This window comes from Primulina tabacum, chromosome 1, assembly GCF_025594145.1.
Source record: "Primulina tabacum isolate GXHZ01 chromosome 1, ASM2559414v2, whole genome shotgun sequence".
In the NCBI taxonomy this organism is placed as follows: Eukaryota; Viridiplantae; Streptophyta; class Magnoliopsida; order Lamiales; family Gesneriaceae; genus Primulina; species Primulina tabacum.
In genome coordinates, this window is record NC_134550.1 from 50846946 (window position 1) to 50872075 (window position 25130).

Sequence of the window (25130 nt, forward strand, 5' to 3'; positions counted from 1 at the left end):
GAAACCCTAGCTATTTCTTTTAAGGCAAAAACTTGTGTGAGATGGTCTTTCGGATCGTATTTTGTGAGACATATATGTTATTTGGATCATCCATGAAAAAATATTACTTTTTATTGTGAATATCGATAGGGTTAATCTGTCTCACATATAGATATTCGTGAGATCATCTTACAAGAGATCTACTATTCTTTTAAAATTATGAAAAGTCTAATTACCGTCTAGACCCTGCGCGTCTATTGTTTTTATTCAACAATTTTCTGCATATATCCAAACTTTGCCTTGACATGATTCCGACTTCTAACGATTTCCGTTGAAATTTCACTCTTCCGATTTTAAGGTCAAGAAAAAAAAACATATTCTATCGATTTATTAACCTAATGAGTTTAATTTTCCATAGAATCATAATTCTATTACGAAATTAATACCATGAATGCAAATTTTTCTTTTATTTTTTTACCAAGAAAATCATTCGTAAAATTTGAAGATAGACAACGACGACGACTCCTCATATTCATAGCGACTAGATTTATCCCAACCAGCATGTGATTTTCTACCCTAAATTCGTTGGAGTGTCTTTGTTATTGCAATATATATAACCTTAAATAATTTCAACAACCCAGATTTTTTGTTTCTTGTACCTGCAACTTACCCTATATATGTTCCCAACTCATGCTTCAAGAGTGCTCTTTCTTGTATATATAATATTCCTAGAGAAAAGTGATGTCTAGGATTTGTGTATAAAATGAGTGGGTAACTTATAGGTCACCACACCTTAAAGTAAATATCACTAAATTTTTATTTTTATATTCCATTTTAAGTTTTTATTGTATTATATTAGCTTTATACAATGTTATTTAGATTCATTTTTATCATTATTAATGTATTGTTTGGTGTGGTTGATAAAATAATAATATATTATTCAACCTATAATCAACATATATAAGTAATTACATCTCATAAACTTCTTATATCTATTATTTCTTGATCACTTGTTATACGAATTTATATCATTTCATCATCTCGTCTCGCGAACCGATCGAGCACTACCACAAAATTTTCGAATTCATTTCTAAACTAAGACTTTGACCAAACATGTTCATATTTTCGGCATTGTCCTAGTTGAATCGTATAATATTAAAATTTTCACAAAGTACTTTGATTTTTCAAATACACACACTTTGGTCTCCTCTTTCATGTGTGCTAAATTTCAAGAATTTCATAGTCGCATTTCACCAACTTTGTATAAGCTCAGTCAGGTAAACGGCTAGTTCGACACTATTTTTGGACAGTATCCCAATGGTTTATCCAATAGCTATTAAAGAACTATATCATTTTTTCATGTGAAGTAATGTGTTAGTCTACGCGAAAAAAAACATGTTACTCTTTTACAATCATTATTATTTAAATCGGGGAAGAAGCCCATTAGAGGACATGGACGTGTAAATAGTAACGACATATTTCTGAAATATCATTTAAAATTATCATAATATTCAAAGAATGATCGTGCATGTTTGGGTCGCTGAAGAGAGAGAACTCCGCTCTGGAGCTCAACCTACTATTTGGCTCTTAACTTTTTTAGGGGTGTATTTGGATTTAGTTATTTGAATGTATTTTTGTTATTTAGACAATTAAATAAGAGAAATTTATATCATACTAATTCATACTCAGTTACATAAATCACAAACACAAAACTTATGTGATAAAATATCACAAGTTAATTTCGTGAAACTGTCTCGCAAGAATCTTATTCAATAATAAAAAATTATGATTTCGAATTAATCCAAATGTCCCGTGAGATTACTTAATTCCTTTTTTTTAAATGCTTTAACCAGTATATCAGTTTACATTTCAAATCAATTAACTATACTAATAATGCTAAAAAATACTAATCTTGAATCATAATTATAATACAACTATGTTTTCTTCAGGTAATTTCCTATTATTATCAAACATATTTATATATTTACCTACGTTTTTATTTTCTCTAAGATTATATTATAAAAAATTTTAATGCAAAAAATTTAGAGATTAATTGAGTAGGGAAGTTAGCAGGAGAACGTGAGCTTCTTTAAGTTGAAGAGTAGAGCTGAAATGGGGGGATTCACCTTTTAATAACTGCCACGTGATTGTTGGTATTTGCCTGGTCTTTGCTTTATCTGGAGAACAAATAAAGTAATTTCTTTGTTTTTTTCCCCATGCCTTTCCCTGTCTCCTTTTTTGTCCTCTTCTTGCATAAACTTCAAGACAAGAAGACGATTTGAAATTTAAATTTTTTAAACTATCTGACAAAGTTTTAAGGTTTTTTCAGGAAATTCCCACGTAAAATTTTACCGACTTGAGATTTCTTGAAAGAGGGGGTGCGGGGTGTCAGAATGCAGATTTGGTTCTTGATACTCTTTCCCATTTGGGTCTTCAGTTCTTCTTCGTTTTCACTTCCAGTTGTTGTGAAGCCGGATCCTCCGGTTGCTGAACCTGTTCTTCCTACTGAAAAAGATCCGATTTTGGGGAATTCTTCTGATATTGTGGCGCATTCCCCAGGTAACTTTTGAATTTCCTTAACATTACCTTTATTTTTACTCCCCACACTTTTAATGATGCATGGATTCTGTGCTTTTCAAGATTCTTTGTTGTTTTTCTTGAATGGTTATATGAGGGCTCGTTGGTTCTTGTTTTTTTTCCCTTGAAAGTGTTGACGCATAAATTGAGCGACTGATATTCATATGCAAATCTGGAATTTTGCTGCTGATGCAATTCTGTGTAGTTCTTTCTTTTCTTTTCTTTTTTTGGGTGGACAAGAGGGGGGATGATTTTTATTTTATATGCTTTTTGGCCATTTGATTTTGGTGGAGCGATTGTTGTATTTTTAGGCTTAAATCTATGCTTTCAAATGTGAATTTTCTTTTTTTTTTTCTCCCTGAAATGTGAAGTTGCAGAGGTCAAAGTAGTGCACCGTCAGGACCTGAACAAGAAAATTCTTATCTCACTTATTGTTTCTTCTGCTCTTCTCGGGGGGATTTTGCTGCTGGTGTCTTGTTTATGGATTTATAGATCGAAACATGTGAAGAAATGCAATTCTAAAAGCTGTCAGAGTTCAGGTATCTTTCTTTCAAAAGGAAACTTTGAAGATCATATTTTTCCCCAATCATTTTGTGTTCGATTAGTTCAAATATGCATTTTGTTCTATTTTTTTATCGATACATTGTCATTTTGTATTTTTCTGAAATATATATACGTAGATGTTCCAAAGGGACTTCCAATCTTGGATAAATTCTCTTTGCTAAAAACTAGTGGCAAGAAAGGTTCGACTGCTCTGATTGAGTATCAGATCCTAGTAGCTGCCACAAACAATTTCAGTGAGGATAATTTACTCGGTGAAGGTGGATTAGGACGTGTGTATGAAGCTCGTTTCAATAACAATTTACGTGCAGCTGTTAAAGAAATATTAATTGGTGGGCAAGAAGTTGAAAGAGAATTCGAGGTGCAGTTAGGGCATATTATGTATTGTTATTTTTCTCTGGAAAGATTTGATTAATTTGTTGTTGCATCTGTTGATCATTTCTCCATTATTGTTTGAAAGTGCAGAATGAGATTGAATTATCAAGTAAACTTCAACATCAGAATATAGTTTCTCTCTTAGGATATTGTATCCATGGCGAGGCACGATTCTTGGTTTACGAAATCATGGAGAACGGAAATTTGGAATTCCACTTGCATGGTAAAATGTGTTTTTTGAGTTCTCAAAAGGTTTTATACATGAACGATGAATGATACTTTCTTGAAAAAAATTACTTCAGGACCTTCACATCAATTGACATTGTCTTGGAATGTGAGAATGAGAATCGCCCTTGATGTTGCAAGGTACTCACCCCATTTTGAAAATCATTTCTCATCAACTGTTGCTTTAATCATTTGATCATTGACCTGGATTAACGTCGTTTTTGGTCATCAGAGGATTAGAGTATCTGCACGAGCATTGCAACCCTCCTGTGATCCATAGGGATATCAAATCATCAAATATTCTTCTTGATTCCAATTTCAATGCCAAGGTGTTGATATTGATATTTATACTTGAATTTTGTGCATTTCTTATGTTTTTGTTCTTGGTTCAGCTTTCCGATTTTGGACTTGCGATCACGGGTGGAAGCTCAAACAAGGCCAACATCAAGCTTTCTGGAACTTTGGGTTATGTTGCTCCAGAGTACTTGTTAGATGGTAAAGGCCTTTTTCCGTCTCAAGAACTTGTGGTCCTGTCTTCTCTATATTCAGGGCTGGAATCAAAGTTCTTACTTTTGGAAGCAAAGAACAATCCCCAAGTGAAAAATAGTAATGAAATTACATTTTAAACATCACATTGAATTTATCAGCTCTGGTTCAATATGGCATCCTTTGCTTTTAATAAAGTGTTGTTGAAACACCAGAAAATGCATATTGCTGTAACCACTTGTATAAAAGTGTAATGGTTAAGCTGTCAAAATGCATAAAAATTGCAGGTTTAGTTCATACCAATATTTGTCAAATATGTAGTTCTTGATTTTTTGCAGTTTACTTATTGCTTCACATTCGTATTTCCAATATTGACAAGTTCTTTAAGGAATGATACAAGTTCTTTAAGGAATGATCAGGTAAACTTACTGACAAAAGTGACGTTTACGCATTTGGGGTGGTTCTTCTCGAACTTCTGATGGGGAGAAAAGCTGTGGAGAAAGTAGCCGAAGCACAATGCCAATCAATAGTTACATGGGTACGTAAATCTTTCAGAAGAATTTTTATCCCAATACCCGTTCGACCTAATATCTTGACCTTCAACAAGCAGGCAATGCCTCAGCTGACTGACAGATCAAAGCTTCCGAATATTTTGGATCCAGCCATCAGAAACACTATGGATTTGAAGCATTTGTACCAAGTGTGTGTCCATCACAATATCAATCAGCTTCAAGGTTACATTTAATAAATAGAAGTTAGCAAGTCTAACTTCTAAGAACAATTTTTGATTCAGGTGGCTGCTATAGCAGTGTTATGTGTGCAACCGGAACCAAGTTATCGACCATTGATAACAGATGTTTTGCATTCATTCATCCCCCTTGTACCAGTTGATCTTGGAGGATCGTTGAGGATAACGAATCCTGCTCAGTAAACCGCATCATAGCTTTGAATTATAGGCGAAACAACTGTTCTTGAATCTGGCTTCATAGCTATAACAGAACCCAAAGAAATCTTGTATGGGATTTTCTTGATTTAAAGGCTCTTTTTTGTGTTGTATATCTGTCTTATTAGGATCCCAGATTGAGGATCTACGTCCGAAAACAAAATTTTGGCTTTGCCTGTGCAGTGTAAAGTTGAGAAACAAAACTTTTTGTAGTGTTCAAATTTCATGTTTCTTGCACCTCGCTCTCAGTTGCTGTCCAAAAATTGATTAGGCCGGAAACTACGATAAATTTTTGCAAAAGTAAAATCCTTACAATATGGGCCTCTTACTAGGCTTTCGTTTGATCCAAATGGGCCCGTTGTTCTGGGCTACAAAATAATCAATTGTCATCTGAAAATAATATGGGCCTCTTACCAGGCTTTCGTTTGATCTAAATGGGCTACAAAATAATCAAATAGGAAACTGAAAAAAAATAAAAATAATAAAGCTAAAACCCCTATGTTTGTGCGCTGAATTACCGATTGAATCCATTGTGTTTTTTTCAGGTCGATTTCTACGTTAATTTTGGGAATGGCTTATCGCGTAATCCGAGGATTACGAGGAGCAGCGAAAAGCGTCGGGATCCATCAAAAATCGAGACCCATTGGCTACTTTAGTAGTATAATCAAACGAAATTACATGTCGGAAATGGAGAAATCTACGTTCGAAGGCAAAATTCTCCGCCTGATTCGCTACGAAATTCAATACGAGCTCGACCGTTCACCTCCTTTTCCGGTACTGCATTAATTTTGGTGTGCATGTATTTACATGTCTATTCATGCTTTAGTTCATTTCATGTTGGTGTATATTCCTACTTACTATTACTCTATGGTTTCCCTCTCGGTTTTGATGAAATTCGGAGGTGGTAAACTCTGGAGAGAGAAAACAAGGAAATTTGGATGAGAAAGTGGAAATAAACTGTTGAATGAGTGGATTATAGCATTTAGCTTGTGGTGTCATCTTTGAGTTTTGGTGGAAGAAATGCTGCCTTGATTCAAAATCTGTGAGAGTTGTCTCACGGCAGTTACATGAGAGTTGCATATATGGATTTTTTCAATTCTTCTCCCTTGAACTAGTTTTTGGAGTGAAGTTACATGTTGAAATTCTTGATTTTAGTTTGTATTTATTTAAGCGGGATTTGCAATTACAACCGCAACAGTCTTGAGTTTGAGTTACCTGGTGAGGATTTGAAGAATGATATTTGAGGCAGTTTCGATTTTCATTCTTTAGATGGTGTGAAGTTGGTGAGGAATGGTTTCGGAATTTGTTAACTTGGACCTGAGCACTGCAGATTTTGAGTTTCACTTAATTGAAAGATATGTTCAGTTTGTATTCTAATGAGTAGAAAGCAGGGTTTTAAAATTCGAATTCAAAATCATTCTCATAAAGTTCTCTAACTCTAGATCGTAGACGAAGATGAAATTTGGTGAGTTAGGGCAAGCCAACAAATCGATTTTCTTGTTGAACTTTGGTTTAGGGCCTATAAAAAGTTACCTCTCATTTTGTTTAACTGGACTGGTGATTTCAATTTAATTAAAAGTCCAAAAGCTTCTTTTTGAAAAAAACCTCAAAAAACCTAAAAACCCTAATCGTCCGCGGTGCCTAAGACGTATAGACCGATTAGTTGGTGCCTAGGGCCACCTAAGGCCGCCTAGGCTGGCTGAGTAGCAATTTTTCGGTGGGGTCGGCTGGGGCTTAGCGTCTAGGCTGTAGCCTATGCCGAATTTTAGAGCACTGGTAGAAAGATTGAAAGATGTATCCATTGATTTGAAACATCAGCATCTTCCCAGCCTCTGACTAACAAAAATTGACTTAACACAATTTTTTCATTTTCGATGTTCAGTAAAAACCTATATCTGCTGTTAGCAACCAAAGCCTTCGTGCATTTTTGGGGATTACTTTTGGATTCTTTGGACTTTCGTAGCAATGGTTTCAGAATTTTGTTAATTTGGATCAGACCACTACAGAGATCGAGTTTCACTCAACTGAAAGATAGGCTTAGTTGGCATTCTAGTCCCTAGAAAAATTGGAAGAGTCTGACTGATATATGTGTGAATGGTAACACCATCATCTTCTCATCATCCGATTAAATATAAATTGACTTTCCTCTTTTTTCATTTTAATGGTAAGAAGATATTTACATGCACGGTTAGGAATCGAATTGTTCTTGAGTTTGAGTTTATTGCTTTTGGATTTCTTTAGATTTTCCTGGTTTTTGCTTTTTGGTATGTCTATCAAGTTTGGCAGAAACTTTTTGATGCAAACTCAAACAATATATTGAAGAGATGCTGTATCAATACACTGAATATTTTAATCACAATATTTTCAATGGAATATTCACAAACAACATGATACCAAAACACTATCCCGAAATTTAATCTTGGTTTGACCTAGAGAGCATATATAGACTGTGTAACAGTCACAGTGCTGATACTCTTAAGGTTTTGAAAAAGTTTTGGACACCGCCGCCCGTCAAAGATCATTTGAGGGTAAGTTTGGGTTGAAAACGATAAGATTGCAATTGGTAAGTTTGAGTGTTTGCAACACTTGAAGAATTACGTGCTAGTTTTGAGAGAAAACTCACAATTTAATTTATGAAAAATGTCGAGTTCTTGTTTAGTTTGTCCCCTTGTATTTATTAATGTGTTGGGAAACTGTAGCAATCATAAATTAATAACTGGACCAAGCTTATGATTAATGAAAATATTGAGTTTAAATTTGTTGATCCACTTTGAATTTCAAAGCATAATCTTTCTACATTTTTCCTTTTCTAAAATTAATAATGACATTATCTTGGATTTCCTTGTTTATATCCCATTGACGGTCAGCATCAAAGACTGGTGATCCTGCATTAATTTACTCATTGATCTTGATTTGATCACATAACTTTCCCTCCAAAAACTATGGACAGACCAATTATAGAGGAGAGACGACCTGTGATTAGTAAATGGTTATGAAATTTAACCTATTAAAAACTGTATAAAGGTGTTTTCTTAATTTATTCTCAAACAATGTAGTCTCATGCATTAATTGTTGCTCGCTCCATTTGCAATGAGGATGATGCACTCGCACATTCTGTAATTTACTCTCTTGTGTCCGGTCTTTTTCAGGTTGAAATCATTCTTTTTTCACCATATTTTAATGATTTGTTTTTCCTAAGAAGATGCATTAACGACAGTACGAATCAGATAATGTTTATACGGATACTAGAAACAAATGAGTACCTAATCTTGAGCAAGAATTGCAGCCTATACCAGAATTCGATGCTTTCAAGGTCGAGGAAAAGCCAGGGGAACAGTGGATTCGTTTATCCAGGAAATTTGGAGCAGCTGAAGAGATCAAAATCGAAGTAACTATGTTCGATGGGTCTCTTCCCATTAAAAAAGATGGTGATGATGCAGAGGATGGCGTACAGCTTCATATTACTTTGATTGTTGAAATATTCAAAGAGGAGAACAAGGATGTTATGCAGTTTGTTTGCTCTGCATGGCCTGATAGTATTGAGATTCGCAAAGTTTTCATTCGTAGGTGTGACCAAATAAAAGATTGCCCTTACACAGGTCCTCGATTCAAGTATGTGCCCTTCGTTAATTCCACTATATTTTCCAGAATGTCTAAACCTTTTGCTCATTCTCATTTACAGTTTTGGCTATTTTGATTTGCAGAGAATTGGATGATGAATTGCAGGATTCACTCTATGATTTCTTAGAGGCAAGGGGTATAGATGATGACTTGGCTGTATTTTTGCATCAATATATTACGAACAAAGATAAAACGGAGTACATACGCTGGTTGGAAAAGGTAAAATCTTTTGTTCACGGTTCAAGAAACTGAGTAATGAAAGCTTAATTTTTGAGGCAAAATAAACAAATGTGGCGATCCGACTAGAGTGGAGACTGTAATTGATTGAATTTTGTGTCCCGCGTTATACCTTCTGAAAGTCGAAGGATATTGGCCATTTGATTCAGTAGTCTCGACCCACCAATGTTTACATAAATCACACACTTTTAGAATGCCAACTCTTAAGTTACAAGTGAGTTTTGTGTGAAGTTGCTCTGGCCATCCATCTTGACTGATCAGAGAAAGGAAAACCAAGTGAGAGTTTTGTGTGGAGTTGCTTTGGCCATCCATCTTGACTGATCACAGAAAGGAAAACCTGATCCACTTTCCAGGTGACTTGAACTCGTGACCATTGAGGGTTGTAGGTAGGTGAGTTGTAAGGCGAAAACTAAACATTTATCCAGAGTCCCAGATCATGCTAGACGATTTCGGAACATCTTATCTTCATTCGTCAACTCACTCTTTTCTTTAACATACCAGTTCCTTCGAAATTCAGTCAATATTTAGGTAACTACTCATACATCATTACCTATTGTACTTGTAAATACTTGTCCACCTTAAAATCCATATATCAACATTTTCCCAATATTAATATTTATGGGTCTTAACTAGGATATATGTTATTATCATCTTATGCCACATATTCTAGGAACTAACTAGGTAACTAATTATGGTGGTTGTAGCATTCAATTCTGGTAGTTATATGCTCATGTAGAGCTTTGTCGGCATCAGTTAAGAGTGAAACTCAATGTTGCATAAACTTGGGAAGTGGCGTAGTCATATGTCATTTATCCCCACATACGCATCAATAAATTATGGTCCTATTAGTGCTCACATAAACACTGGAGGGACATATTTCCAAGTATTCATGCTACAAGTCATGCTTGTTCGGAGCCACTTGCCCCACACCATCACATCCTATCATTGCAAGATCAATCATGCATCTTTGCTTTCATGATTGTGTCAAATTAAAATTTATATCAGGAAAGACATATTTAGGGAGTGTTTGCCATCACTAAAAAGAGTGATTCTTAGTTTTTGACTTGAAAAATCAAGTTTGTGTGTTTCTTAATTCTAAGTTATGCATTAGCTTTTGCTTAATTCGATTGAAATCCATAAGTTGAGGAGATGTTGATTCTGCTTCTACAGAAATGATTTTGTTAAAAAAACTAGGATTAGAATCACTTGTATATAAAACATATCTCAAAACATTATACATTATTATGTTTGCATTTAATATGGAGTTGAGAATCACATGTTCAAAGAAAGGTGTTTTCAATTGTGTGGGGGTTGGTAAAATATTATTTTCACAAGTTTTATTTAACTTAAAAATACAAATTTAATGTCGCTTGTTTCTTGAATTTAAATCTTAAGCAATCTCCTTGAAGGGAAGGTGATTTTCAAATCGTAACCCTTTTCGTGATAATAATAAAAATAATAATTGAATAACGTGGGATTAATTTAATGTATGGTCAATTATGGATAATTCCATGATTAATCTAATGTTTTAACATGAATCATTGCTAATGACTGCAATTTGGTCCCACGATTAATTGGAGTATCCTCTCTCAAAAGATTTCTTAGGTAAGATATCGATGCGATCAAGATTTGAGACGTTTTATATTGGAAAAGTGATGTGATTTCATTGCTCAGATGGGCCACCACACGAGTCGATACGACGACATGTTTAACATTTTTTTTAAAAAAAAATTACATTTCGATAAATGGTATGTAGGTAGAGCGATCAAATTGCATTTTTTCACGTTTGAGGAAATTCATAAATTTCAAATCTTCAACTAGTTATATTTCGAGTTATTGCAGTGAATTTTAAATTCCGAATCTTAGACATGCTAATACAATCTATGGTTTTTGAATGTCTTGGAAGTGTTTTAAAAAGAGAAATCAGGAAGTGAAAAGGTATGCTTAATCTTGTTCATATTCTCACTCTTTGAAGAAAAATAAATAAATAAAATATTAAAAAAAAGGGTCATCTTTTTCAAATGTACTACCGCGGAAGGACAGGCTTCGCCAACCTATTGACAAAGACTGCCTAATAGATGGTCTATTTACTTAACTGCATGTGGGTCACAAAACTGTGTCGTTTAGGGACCAATCACCAATCTTAACCATCCACTTGTACGCATAAATTAAATTACTCAATTCTGATAATTTATTGTATCATACATAATTGTTTCAGTCGGACTGTACGGATTCATGTATTGACTTGACATGGTCCATATTATAATTTTTTTCCCCCCAAAAAAATATAATAAACTGTAATTAAGGAAGATCATAAGATCTTGTTGAGAACGTGGTGCTAAAATTGAATATACTCTTTGATATTTTCTTGTGGGCAAGTTGCTTCAAATATTGTGTGAAACTCCCATTTTGAGTCATTATCAAACAAATGATACAATATTCGACATGTGTGAAGTATAGCTTTTTTTTACAGGGAAAATTATTATTTTTTGGTTCTGTCATTTGTATGTTTTTTATTTTTCGTTTTTATTCGTGTTATCAATCAACTCACGATCTTCTATCAGAAAACTGATGATTTGACATAGAAAATTTCTGATGTAGTCTTGGACATTGCTGATATATTTGATATCAGGTCAATAGTTTGGTGAAAAAAGACTAAAATTGAAGCAAAGAAATACAAATTACGGGACGGAAAACATGATCGAAAATGGAATTTGTTCAAGTTAAATGAACAAAAATGTATTTTATTATTATTTTTATATATGTTACTCAGTTGTAACTCTTAGGATGTAAATTTTTATCGTATGTCAACGTGAGAGTTTGAAGAAAAGCGTCTGTCATAAGATATAAAAGATGTGACAATCTTACTAAAGGGTAAAGAAAGTGCAAAGAAAATTTGTGATCGATTCTTGCGAAATTCTGAAGAGGGGAAGACTATGAAAATGGGGCATTCAATTAGTTATTTAACTTAGATTAAATGACAAGTTTCTAGTGTATTTCGATACATTTAAGAGGGTATTTTTTAAAAAGAAAAGATTGACCGAATTTAAATAAGAAAATATCACGAAATAAAGAGGACTGACTACAAAGAGAGAAGCAAAATTAAAGAAACATGTTACAGTTTAAGAGACAAGTCCAGCTTCTTCATGTCCTTTTGATCATCATTATTAATCTTCGAATAATGAGAATTAGAATTCCATTTGAATCCTCCGATTCCATCCATCACCACCGGAGATAACTTCCGGCCACCATCAAATGTAGCAGCTTTGCCACTCGAAGGCGGGCCAATTCTTGGCCACCTACCGAAAGTAGTACTCGATGGTGATGAGAAACCAAAGAAACCTGCTGGCTTGTGGACCATGGAATGAGCTTGAATCCCAAGAGAACTGTTCAAAGATCCATGTAAAGGTAGCGAAGCCATGCTCGAAAATCGGTGACCGAAAGAGGCACCGTCGTCGCCAGCGATCCGTCCTCGCTTCGCCAATGTTCTCTCCCGTTTATGAGCATTCTGGTGGCCTCCAAGAGCCTGTGAACTGTAGAATTTCCTGCTGCAGTAGTTGCAAGAGAAAACCCGATGCTCGGATTCGTTGTTGCCTCCATTTTCTGGATAATTTGGTGAGTTTTGAGATGGACTCTTGCTATGGAAAAGGCTTAGTTCTTGCACTGAATTCTTGTTTGAGAGGCTCAGATCTAACATAAGATCGGAACTCTTGGATTCTTGAACATGGGACTTTTCGATTTGCATGAGTTTAATCGGCGTTTGATTCTTGGACGAAATTAGATTTAGGCATGATGATGATGGGGAATTGATGCTTGAGGTGTCAGGATAATTGCATGACTCTAATCTTGGTGATTCCATAAATGAAGGGTTTTGTCCAAAATCTTCTTTTTCTGGGTTTTCTCAGTGATGTATATCAGATATGTGTGTGCGTGTGTGTGTATATATGTGTATAGATATACATATAACTAATTGGTTGGAAATAAAACGTACGTTATAGTAGGAGTTATGTACTATGTAAGGAGGGGGATTTGGACTTCGCAAAAAACATAATCATGAAGTTGATGTAAATGGAGAAGGGGTACTGAAGAGCAATTATATGTCATTTGGAGGATGGATAATACATATGACCATTTCAAATTTGGACAATGCCCTCCTTTGTTTCCAAATAATAATGAAGTTGAATCATTTTTAATATCAATATGACAATAACTTACCATGACTTAATGTGGTATTGAAGTTTAAGACGAAGTCTTGCTTTTGAAACTCAATTATAACAAACATATCTCCCAAATAAAAGTAATAATAATAAACGAAAATTACTTTTTTTTGTTCATTAACTTGTATAATTTTGAGTTTTGGTTCAATAAATTTTCAATGTTTGTTTTTGGTATACTAAATTTTTATTGACAATTATTTTGGTCCAATTTATGACGTGACATAAGACAAATCAGCAATTTTCGATATTACATCAGCATTTTTCGATGTCACATCAGTATTTTCCGAAGTCACATTAATAATCGAACTAAAAAAGTCGAAAATTAAAAGTTAGTTTACCGAAATCAAAATTTGAAAATCTAAGTTAATAGGAAAAAAAATTTATTTTCTCTAATAACAACTATAAAATAACTTATTAATTATCTATGTTTATATAGCTTGATGTGAGTTATTATTCGGTGTTCTTTTGGAATTGAAACATTCTAAAAAGCAAATATTATGAATTGATAAAGAAACACTTTGACAATAGTATATATTATATGAGTATGTATCTTGTGAAACAGTTTCATATACATATATATGTGAGATAGGTCGTCTGATCTATATCTGCAGTGAAAAATAATATTTTGACAGAAAAATTAATATTTTTTATGAGTCTAGTCAGATCGGATATCAGTTTCACAAAATTAACATATGAGACCTGTCTCACAAGAATTTTTATAATAAATTATAATTTATTCATGCATATGGATATGCATATCGCCTGTGATTGTTATTTAACCAATTTTTTATTATATGTTAAATATTTATGTCTTTGTTAAGTACTTTTATATTTGCATGCATATTCAATTAATTTTCCATGTATGGTAATTCTTTCATACGTGTAGGCTAAGGTAGGGGAGGGGATACTTGTACAAAAACTAGGTTCTTCATAGAACCCCATGAAGAAAATACATTTCCCCCAATATGTAATATAATAATCGAATGTGCTATCAACTTTTTACCTTTGTCATTTTTCCACGTCATTTACCATTTTCTCTCTCATTGGGTATTTTTCCCATTTTTGGGAACATGTGTACATATAATATAAGAGTAGGTCTCTTGTGAAACGGTCTCACGAATCTTTATCTGTGAGACGGTTCAACCCTATCGATATTCACAATAAAAAATAATATTTTTCATGGATAACCCAAATAAGAGATTCATCTCACAAAATACGACCCGGTGAGACCGTGTCACACAAGTTTTTTCCATAAGATATAGTCAAATCTTATTTTATTGCACCATTTTTATTTGTATAATACAAATGGATGTTGTGTAGAAAAATATAATTAAGGTAGCACTTGAAAATATTTGAACGTTTTCTTTATATAAATTATAGAAAACTTATATCATTTAATTAAAAAAATATGGAATAAATAAGGCTCTTAAACATGATTATATGATCAAGAAGTTTTCTTTATACAAATTAAATTTCTTATCCACGACCCTTATTAATTGGGGTCGTTTTGAATAGAGAAACACCTAGTGAAGGAAGAGTGATTAAATACAATTCTATGTGTTTAAGTTGGTATTCAAAAAATTGGGTTCAAGAATTTAAATTTGAATTCAAAAGGAAAGTTTTAATTTATTACGTTATTTGTATCTGAATGTTTACATGACTTTAAATTCTAAATACATAGTCACACATATCATATATGCATACTTTTTTTTTATTACGATATAACACGTAAATTATGTTGTTGGGTGCAATAATTGTCCCTATTTGATAGAGCGATCGAACCGTGGTGCTTGAGCTATTGTGCGGTTTAAAATATTTGAGTTGCACCATTACCACCAGCTATAGCTTTTGTTAAAGCGGCAAACGATCGATCCTACAATTGGTATCAGAGCCAAGGTCAGTGGTTCGATTCTCATTGATTGCAAGGAGTGCAATTATTGGGATGGAGATTGTTGGGTGCAATAATTGCTTAATAATAATAAATTTTGTGTTTGAAATAATTTAACATAGGCTCTGATACAATTTTCGGCCCAGAAAATCAATCATTAGGAATTACACTTATAAGGGATATTTTGGTCTTTTTAAACTTGTTAGGGAGTTCAAACAAATGTTTTTAAGTGTAGGGAGTTAGAATAAATTTGACTTGAGTTTTATAGATTTATCTACAATTTGCCCTAAAAAAAACCCGAAAGGTTTCCGATTAATAAATAAACAAAAGGGATTCCAATGTAAATTTCAAAAGTATTTGGGGGAGAAATCGAAATAAGTAGAAGCTTGGGCTATTATGTTAATAAACCCGGTCTTCCCAAGAAGGAATCGTATTAGGGTTTCGAGCTACAAGTTTCTTTATTCTTTCCGTCGCTTCCTCCCCGCCTTCGAACATTTATCGAGTAACCATGGCAGCTGAAGAGGCTGCGCCGATGGCTCTGAATTACATTCCGGAAGTGATATTGAAGAAGAGGAAGAACAATGAGGAGTGGGCCATTAGAAGGAAGCTTCAGTTACAAGAGAGGGTTAAGCGGCTTAAGTCGGAGAAGTTTGCTATCAAAAAGCCCGAGCAATTCATCCGTGAATTTCGTGATAAAGTAAAAATGCTTGCTATCAGCCATTTTTTTATTCATTTTCCGAATTTTTAAAACTTTGTGAGCTATTTTGACCCTAAAACACAGGTTTGCTATTGCTTGCTTGTGTTTTCTGTTACTTGCTTGTTTGTGTCGTCGCTCTTACTTGATTTTGTGTGTCGGTGTGTGTGTGGCTGATGAATGCCATACGGGTGGCAATTACGGCAGAAAATTTATTTTTGGATTGATGATCACTTATGGGATCGGATTATATTTTCTAATTTCCAGACAAACAGACCACTTATTTTAATTCCAGACCATTGTGCTGGTGCATTTTTAATGTACTGGACACATATGTTCATGGGATTGTAAGTGACTTGGTAGTTCATTTTTCTCTCGGTATTATATGTGACTCTTCAAGAGGTGATTCTTGGTGGTCTACAGAAGTTCGAGGGCTTGATTATTAATTTTTTTTTTCATTTTTATATTTCAAAAGAGTCTTGCATTCGGTAAATAACAAAATCAAGTGGGTTTTTTGCTATAGAAGAACTTCAGTATTTTATCTTATTGTTTGTGGGTGTAAAATCCATTAAAGTTCTACTGTTACATATGTCAAGTTGTAAGCTTTTGTATAGGAGTCCAACTTATCTGTCCTGAAATATTTAATAAATGGTAGATTGCAAAAATTACCCATATTCATTGCTTTGTATCCAGGAGTTGGACCTCATCCAAATGAAGTGTAGGGGAAGAAGGCTAAGGAGATGGGCAACAGCTACATTTGATTCCGAGCTCTTATTCATCATACGCATTGGGGGGTGAGCTCAAATAGTCTAGCCCTTGCCTCTTTTTTTAAAAAATTATTTAAATTTGATGTTTTCTTTACTATTTTAACTTACTATTTTCAGGAAAAATGACATGCATCCACAAACTCGTAAGCTTCTGTATTCTTTGAGATTAAGGAAAATCTTCAGCGGGGTGTTTGTGCAGGGAAATGAAAGAATAATGGAAATCTTACAGAAGGTGGAGCCTTATGTGACCTATGGGTATGTGATATTTTTCTTTACATCATTCCTAATGCTTTAAGGCTGGTTATTTAGCAAGCTTTTTAAGTATTTTTTTTTCAAGCACTTTACTGTTTGGATAGAGTAGTGAAGAATACCTATTTGTTGAGCTTTTAGAAGAGGAAAGAGCCATATTTTGTCTTTTTAGTTACTTTTTTTTCGTGTGAAAAAAACCCATCCAGACAACTTATTTTTCAAAAGCCCTTTTAAAAAAATAATCTCATATACTCTAACTTTTTGTATTCAAACACACTATCTAATAATAATACCATGAGTTGGCTCTTCTTATCTTGAACTTTCCAAAATGGGGCTAAATTATCATAATGCTGGCTGGTTTGAATTCTCTGTTTGAGTTTGTATTTATGTTGAGTCTAGGTGTTGCATTAAAAAGTTAAGCATTGGAACTCTGTTTTCTGAGAAATTGTGCATATATTGGAATGGAAGAAGTAAAAGGAATCATTTTCTTCAAAAAATTGACAGTTGACTACCTAGTCAACTTCATACCTATAAAACCAGTTCAACCTACAAATAGCGCAAAGCTTTCTCCAGCTAGCTTGCAGTTGGCTATGTTGATTACACATTGTCTTTCCAAGGCTAGAACTTGTATCTGTGTTCTGTTCCATGCGTAAAACTTGGATCCGAACAGCTGTCTATTACTTTTTCATTTGTTCTGATTTTTGTCCAGACACGTGAATAATAAAACGGAGGATTATCTGAGCAATTTACCTATTGATCAATCATCAATTATATTCCAATTTAATGGACTCTCATGGTTGGCAGTTATCCAAATCTGAAGAGTGTGAAGGACTTGATATACAAAAAGGGTGTTGTAAAAGTTGGCAAGCAGAGGATTCCTTTAACGGACAATAACATAGTTGAACAGGTATTGATCTATATTCAAAGCATGTTTTCCTGTTGGTTTTTCCTCGAGAAGTCTTAACATCATAATGTAATTCCTTATTCTGGCAGGAATTGGGTCAGAATAACATCATATGCATTGAGGATATTGTGTCTGAAATTGCTAACGTCGGCACACATTTTAAGGCAGTCACTAATTTTCTTCGTCCCTTTGTGTTGAACAACCCGGATAAAGCATTGAGCGGTAGGAAAAAACGATTTAAGGATGGAGGAGACTCTGGAAATCGCGGGGACCTTATAAACGAGTTACTTGGAAAGATGAATTAGCATAAGAAAATTAGATCTTGTAACGTGCTAGACGATCAAATACTATTGTTTTTTTTTCTTGGAAAGTCTAATATTACTGTTTTCATGAGTATATTCTGATTTATGGCTCTCCATTAATTATGGTTGTGAATCACAATTGCTTGTGCTTTCGCTTTGCCTAGAGTAATGAATGACCCTCTGATTTAATCTGTCTTAATTTGGTATTCGTACTTCTCCTTCATCCCTCTCCCCATAGAACGAAATATGAACTTCGAAGCTGTCGTTTGCGTCCCATGATTTATTTTCCCTAACCTAGTAATACCTACCTGCGTCAATAGTGGATGCTTGATTACTTCTACATTCTCAACATCCATCACTTTAAATCTGAAGACCAAAAAATATATCAGAAAAAACTTCCAAAGCGAACTTCAATTGACATTTGTTGTTAAATTAAATTTTTTTTGTTGAAGTGTGAGGTCACAGTTGAAATTGGTGGCGGATTCCAAGATGTTGACAAGAAACTATGATTTCATGCGCTTCGAGTTAAAAACCTGTGTGTTCTATTGGTCAAATGGGGAAATTTTGTTTTACTTTTTAAATTTCACAAGTGACTGCTTGGCGTTCGTTCTGAAAGAAAATTAGGTGAATCATCTAAAAAAAACCTAAGAACTTAACAGACGTGACATTGTGACATCATGTATAGAAAAAATGTAAAATAAAGTATACAAAAGAGACAGCCCAACAAATGCACTAAAATAAAAAAAAAATACATCTCACTTATTTTATCCATTCTCAACACCTAAACCATACAACACACCGGAATACTTCTCCATCGAGCCGATGAAGAAGTTCTCTTTCAACTTCTTGAATGTACAAGAAGTAAGCAAGCTATCAGAACCTGCCTGATGACAGACCCCAACTCTGTCCACTTCCAACAACTCCGCCAACTTATTCAACCCACCGTGCAAACTGTTACAAAATTTCATCAAATGTTTGACATCGTAAAGCACTGGAAAGTACACATTGATCAAGGTAAAGAATCCAGACTGCGTATCAGGCAAGCTCTGACATGTCAAGAGCTTGAGCAAGTACCCAAAATCATACCCACTATGAAACGTCACCCAGTACACGTTGTCATTCAAAACGATACCAGATGACATTAAAAGCTCCCCAAAAAGCTTGGCATCAATGCCCTTTTCATTATTCTTCGCGAAGTCAATACCACTTTGTCGCAACAGCTCGATTGAATCATTTGCAAAGACATCCTCGTTTGGATTGAATTCGCGGAAATTGAATTGCCAAATGCAATACTTGTCACTACCACAAGTGGGCAGATTTCCGTTTTCGTCCGAAAATGTTAGTCCTAGCTGGATTAGCTTCAACAGGTCAACATTGTCTTTCAATGTCTGGTAGTGGTAGTCACCCGAGTTCTTGAAGTTTCCCACGGGACGAAGAACAATTCCCGGGAACTCGGTGTCCATGGCGATATAAGGATAATCATCGACAATATCACGAATCAATGCCAATTCTTCATCCAAATTATCGGCCCAAACGTCCCTGATTTGAATCGAATCGCTTTTGGGCAAAAGCGACATCTAAGAAGATCAAAGCAATTCCCACATAAAATCAACGAGACGTATTCAACTATTCGAATCCAAGGGGCACCCAAAATCGATTCTTTTGAATATCCCTCAAAACGAATACCTCATAAAGTAACCAATTCGCAGCAAAATCTGCAAGAAAACCCAAAAAATGAATAAATAAGCCCCAAATTAAAGGAAATACAAACCCTATTCAAACGATTTAGAAATCACAGCCCAAACAGCGTTTGCTAATAACAATCCAAACCCATTTGAATAAAAAACACAAAATGAGCAATAAAGATCGAAAAACTTACCTTCTCATCAACAAAATTGGATCCACGAAAGATGTGAAATTTAAATTCGATTCCCCAGATTCATAACAGATACATATACACTGCATAGATTTTGATTTCTCGGGTGTGAAATATTAACGATAATTAAATATATAGAAGAGGGTGTAGGTGTTAGGGTTTGGACAGGAGGAGGAGATAATGAATGTAAGGCGGCTATGGAGTGGGCCAACGTTGAACGATCAATACCCTCTGGCATTTTCTTTCGAAATATGTGGTTATAATTTATAAATATATTTTCGTATTTTTTTTCTCGTTTTTATATATTTTTCATTTGATTATTTTTTTTTTGAGGAAAATTTTCATTTGCCCAATAATTTTTTCACTCTGCATTTTAACTTTTTTTTCCTAATCAAACTCTGAATTTCATTTTTGGAAATTTTAAAAATGCATCTTCCACCTAATTAATAGCATACCATATTCGATGTTCGAGCGAGTAGAATATATAAATGTGATCAATGATTATGAATTTTATTCTATGTATAAATAATTTTTTGAGCAAGTATGTTGTATTTTATTTTTCGAATGTAATTTATCTAGCTAACGTGGTTTGCAAATTATTATTTTAGCCCAAAGTTTACCCAATATACACCGAAGAATAATTATCATGAAATTTTATTGTAATAAAAAAATAGCATAAAATATTAAGTTTTAATATCTAAATTGAAATTAATATCTAAATTAAAAGTTATATAGTAATTAAGTGAATACAATGTGTGAGATATGATAATTGCAAGAATGATAAATAGTTTAAATACGTAGATAATTAATATTGTGTGATAAAAAATATATGGTTTTTGGTATGATTAGTGTTCTAAAAAACGATGGGCGGTAGTCAGACGACCGATAAAACAAATTTTTTTTGTTTGCTTACATATCTAATTTTTCTTGTTTATCCTTATATTTCTTCAATAATTTATCGATATCAAATTTTAACTCAAAATCAATGATATGTCATCGTCTCTATCTTATACAAATTGATTGTAAAATATGTTAAACAACCTTTTTTTAAAAAAATTATTATGTATGAGTATAAAATGTAAGATAGAATTTTATATCTCACATAATGACCAAAAGACCTTTACCTTGTAGTGATTAATTAATATTCTTGAAACAAGTGAATACATAATTAAATAGTAATTCAAAGCATTTTACAAATAAATTAAATCGAAATATATTACATAAATAAATTTTAAAATATAAATTATTAAAAAAATATATTAAAAAATATAAATTGGCACATGATGTGTATCATAAGTTGGAAAACGAAACAAACACAAGACATTGTATTATTTATTTATCTATGTTTTATCTCTCCTACCAAACACTGACATAATATATTATTAGTGAAATATGTACACGTGTTATATGTGTTATTATTATTTTTAATTTGATCAAATATTATTAAACAATTAACACGAAATTATCTTTAATTTAGAATAGTTGTTCGATTTAAAAGAAAAATCTTGTTTAGATTTTTTTCTATGTAAAATACGAAGTGACTTACAGAAGTTTATAGTAGGGTAAGAATGATAATTATGAAATTAAATATTTTGTGTGCTCTAAAATAGTTATTCTAAGGGGCTCAAACTTAATAATATAGTATAGAAGTATAGATATTTACAATATGTGTATTATATTATTTTATAAAATATCTGTGCTGGAAGGATATTGATTGGCTAATGCTTGATATTTTTGAATGAGGATGATTCCAAATTTGGAATGATTTATATTTAACAGTTAATATTCACAATCTTAATTTTTTTTAAAGCTCCATACTCATAATTTATATGAATTTGGACATCCTATTTTAGGAGAAATATTTCTAACGTGTGTTTTTGTCGACACACAATAGATTATAGCAAAAACTTGTGTGAGATGGTCTCACTGGTCATATTTTGTGAGACATATCTCTTATTTGGGTCATCCATGAAAAAATATTATTTTTTATGCTAAGAGTATTACTTTCTATTGTGAATAACGGTAGGGTTGACCCGTCTCACAGATAAAGATTCGTGAAACCGTCTCACAAGAGACATACTCATAGATTATTAATCCAATTTGTGATACTCTCTGATCTTCAAGAATTTTATTTTGAGATTAGATTTGTTCTAACATTAGATTAAGGTATATATGTTGGTTCTTATGCTGTATGTACAAAAGAAAGTCAAAATTTCAAGCAGGAATCGAAGAGCTAACGGAGTGTTAGTTTGTCGATATTTTTGAGCTTAAAAGAAGTGCGTATCAACGGAGGTTCTGGGCTGATTTATCTTGGGGACGGATTTGGAAACTTGGACCAAGAATGATTTCCTTTACACAAACTACATCCCGAGTGATTTATGTGATTACCTATACGACTATGACAACAATTCTAACAAATCCGCAAAAGGGATTTGGGAAGAACTTCAAAGAAAGTATGATAGCGAGGAGTCTGGATCGACAAAAATATGTCGTCATGAGTCGTTCTCTCAAATTCCAAATGATGGATGACAAATCGGTCGAGATACAATCACATGAACTCCAAAAGATAGCCCATAATGTATGACTTTAAATGAACAATTTCGTATTGCTCTCATGATTGATGATTATCCCCTAGTTGGAAAGATTTTTATGGAAGATTTTTATGTTTTTCTTGGGCACAAGACAAAAAAAAAATAATAATTCATTGGAAAGTTTGGTCACCCGCCTTAGAATTGCCCGTGAACATGACCAGAATGAGGAAGTATTATTTGTTGTTAACTATCATAAGATCCACTTATGTTTTGAAACCGATGAAGAATTTTCTGAAGAATCAAAATAAGTTTCGTTGCAACATAAACCGTAGGAATACTCAGAAATGGAGAAAGTCCCTATTTGAAGGATGATTCATTTAAATGTTACAATTGTAAAAAACCTGGTCTCTTGGCTCACAATTGTCGAAATAAAGATCGTCGATGCTCCGGAAAAGCTTGAGTCATCCTTGGACTCGGGCAGGAAGAGAGGACCAAAACAAGACCAGATTTCAAGTTGCTCTCGAGAAACTAAGTAGAGCTCGGGTAGAAGTTATATATGGTTCATCTCCCCGGACTAGGTTTCAGGTCACCTGACCAGGGTCAACTCCCCCGACCAAGGTCATCTTGCCCGACCAAGGTTCATCTGTCCCGACCAGTGTTCGTCTCCCTTGACCAGGATTCAGGTCACTCGATCAGGGTTCTATGTACGGGAGATATGAGGCTTCGACACTTTATCTAACCCCGGAAGACATGAGATGTAACGTCCCGAAAATTTGAAGGTCCACGTGAACCACATGCATGCAAGTTATCAAATTTCTTGTATTTTAATTAAATTGTTTTAATCGTATAAATTGATTATGGTAGGCATTGTTACATGTTTAAAATGTAGTTTCTACTAGAATGCATAAAAATTGTGTTTTAAAGGGTTATTTTAGACACGATCGATGAATGAAGACCGTTGATCATATAAGAGAAAAAATATTTTTATTAAATGATTATTTTAATTATTTAATATATGGTATATTTTAATAGGTATTTTGAGGTGTTTTTACGCTTCGAGTAGTATTTTAAACCGGCAATCAATCTTTGACGAAAATAGAGACATTTTGGAGGTTCAGTTATTATTTTCGACAAACAACCTAAACAAAATATTTTAAATATTATCTAATGAGCTTAATGAGTCTATTATAATAGGTTAATGAGCCTAAGCTCGCACCATGTATTTTTATATCAAATAATTAAGCTTCCAAGCTCTTTTATTTCAATACAACTCACGCCCCATCCAAAGGAAACACAAGGAATCTTCTTCCATCAGCCTACACGATCACACACCACACAACCAAGGATTCTCACGTGATTTTTGAAGGAAAATTCAGCAAGGGGTCGTCTCTCCGCCAACGTTCCTCGCATCGCAAGTCGTTTTTCGTGCGTAATAAATGCAAAGGCACGTCTTAATCTTCCTTCACTTATTTTTCACACCATATTATATGTTTTGATGCATATTTGCATGAAAAACATGATACACGCATTTTATTTTTGTTTTTATGGCATAAACATGATAAAACTAGAGTTTTCATATTTTAAAACTCTTGCTTATGATGCTCAAAAGGGCTGCCATGGTAGGGTTACTAGATGAGACGTTTATCTACGTATTTATGGGTGATGAGATGCATGTTTAAGGGTTGGAAAGGTTAGGGCAATAAGATGAACGAAAATATGAGATTCTAGAGTCCTAAGGTTTTTGGCTTGAGGTTCCTTGAAGGGGGCGGCTCGGTCATGGTTAAGGGCTACGTCCAGGAGTCCTAAGGGGGCTGGTTCAGGGTACTAGATGGCTTGGAGAAAGGCTGGTGCAAGGCCTAGGGCTATAAGGGAAGCTAGACGCGCGCAAGGCTTAGGAAGGGTTCATAGGGGCCGTCCTCGTGCAAGGGCTGTAGAGGCTATTCCAGTAGCTTGTCTAGGGTTTGCTCATGGTCCTAGAATGGTCAACTATTGTCTGGATATGGTGGTCAAGGGCTAGGGACGAAAGGGCTCAAGGGTCGAGAAAGCTAGGGTTTAGGATATTAAGTGCAGAAAATTCCAGTAAAGTTATAGGCTTGTTCAGAGGTTATAATTGGCTTGATTTGGGTTGTATAGGGATGATTAAGTTCTGATAAACTATGGTTCAATTTTGGTAAATTTGGTTAAGTTTCGAGTCAATTCGGGTTAAAACCGGGATGTACGATTAAGTTTTAAATATGAATTGAGAAATTAGCCGATGAGCTTAAGTTTAAGTCTAAGAAATATTTATGAGTGTATTTTATGGTATTATGTTAAGTTTGGATGGATTTGGGTCGTCGTTTTAAGGCTTAAGGATAAATTGAGAAAATTAGGGTTTCAATGACAAAACGATCATTTTACACATGAAAAAATGTTAGACGTTCTGGCAGGGCCATGAATGATTTAATAAATATTAAAATGTTTATTTCAAATTTTTATGGAATTTTATGATGAAACATTTATGCTAAAAGACATATTGCATGCGTGGTTTGAAAGAAAAAATGATTTATATTTACATGAATTTTTATAAGTGGTGGAAATATGAAATGTTGAAGGAAATGAATTAATTGTGAATAGTACGATGATACCATGATATGTAAGACCAATGCTCAGTTGACAGGTGACAGTGTCACTGATGGCCCCGCCGCCCGATAACGTGGTT

The 25130-nt window shown here is 33.9% G+C and overlaps 5 protein-coding genes and 1 long non-coding RNA gene across 8 annotated transcripts; 3 read left to right on the forward strand and 3 right to left on the reverse strand.

Moving 5' to 3' along the window:
* Positions 1-2126: 2126 nt before the first annotated feature.
* Positions 2127-5215, forward strand: LOC142546937 (putative receptor-like protein kinase At1g80640). Of its 3 annotated transcripts, XM_075654949.1 has the most exons (10): positions 2133-2538; positions 2928-3095; positions 3237-3478; positions 3583-3715; positions 3795-3858; positions 3950-4046; positions 4110-4212; positions 4623-4741; positions 4814-4903; positions 4997-5215. In XM_075654949.1, the coding sequence occupies exons 1-10, from the start codon at positions 2373-2375 to the stop codon at positions 5132-5134; spliced, it is 1320 nt and encodes a 439-aa protein (XP_075511064.1). In that variant the 5' UTR covers positions 2133-2372; the 3' UTR covers positions 5135-5215. The 3 variants fall into 3 exon arrangements, with proteins under 3 accessions (XP_075511056.1, XP_075511047.1, XP_075511064.1); XM_075654941.1 differs by having other exon boundaries at positions 2127-2538; positions 2934-3095; positions 3950-4212; XM_075654932.1 differs by having other exon boundaries at positions 2130-2538; positions 3950-4212.
* LOC142546958 (uncharacterized protein At2g39795, mitochondrial-like) lies at positions 5077-9621 on the forward strand. Its single transcript, XM_075654963.1, has 4 exons — positions 5077-5217; positions 5692-5920; positions 8433-8758; positions 8851-9621. Exons 2-4 carry the CDS (start codon positions 5717-5719, stop codon positions 9017-9019), a joined length of 699 nt encoding a protein of 232 aa, XP_075511078.1. The 5' UTR covers positions 5077-5217; positions 5692-5716; the 3' UTR covers positions 9020-9621.
* On the reverse strand, positions 7022-8426 carry LOC142546963 (uncharacterized). Its single transcript, XR_012820557.1, has 2 exons — positions 7973-8426; positions 7022-7935 (listed from the first exon to the last, which is right to left on the reverse strand). It is a non-coding gene; the product is annotated as an uncharacterized LOC142546963 (long non-coding RNA).
* Positions 9622-12119: 2498 nt separating the features above from the next.
* Positions 12120-12863, reverse strand: LOC142511855 (zinc finger protein 1-like). Its single transcript, XM_075619665.1, has one exon. The coding sequence runs from the start codon at positions 12861-12863 to the stop codon at positions 12120-12122; it is 744 nt and encodes a 247-aa protein (XP_075475780.1).
* A 2670-nt stretch (positions 12864-15533) lies between these two features.
* LOC142546970 (large ribosomal subunit protein uL30z-like) lies at positions 15534-18164 on the forward strand. Its single transcript, XM_075654981.1, has 5 exons — positions 15534-15806; positions 16497-16597; positions 16688-16825; positions 17624-17726; positions 17813-18164. The coding sequence occupies exons 1-5, from the start codon at positions 15618-15620 to the stop codon at positions 18026-18028; spliced, it is 747 nt and encodes a 248-aa protein (XP_075511096.1). The 5' UTR covers positions 15534-15617; the 3' UTR covers positions 18029-18164.
* Positions 18165-18687: 523 nt separating this feature from the next.
* Positions 18688-20116, reverse strand: LOC142546979 (putative CCR4-associated factor 1 homolog 6). The gene is made up of 2 exons (XM_075654993.1): positions 19905-20116; positions 18688-19740 (listed from the first exon to the last, which is right to left on the reverse strand). Exon 2 carries the CDS (start codon positions 19600-19602, stop codon positions 18790-18792), a length of 813 nt encoding a protein of 270 aa, XP_075511108.1. The 5' UTR covers positions 19603-19740; positions 19905-20116; the 3' UTR covers positions 18688-18789.
* Positions 20117-25130: the final 5014 nt, after the last annotated feature.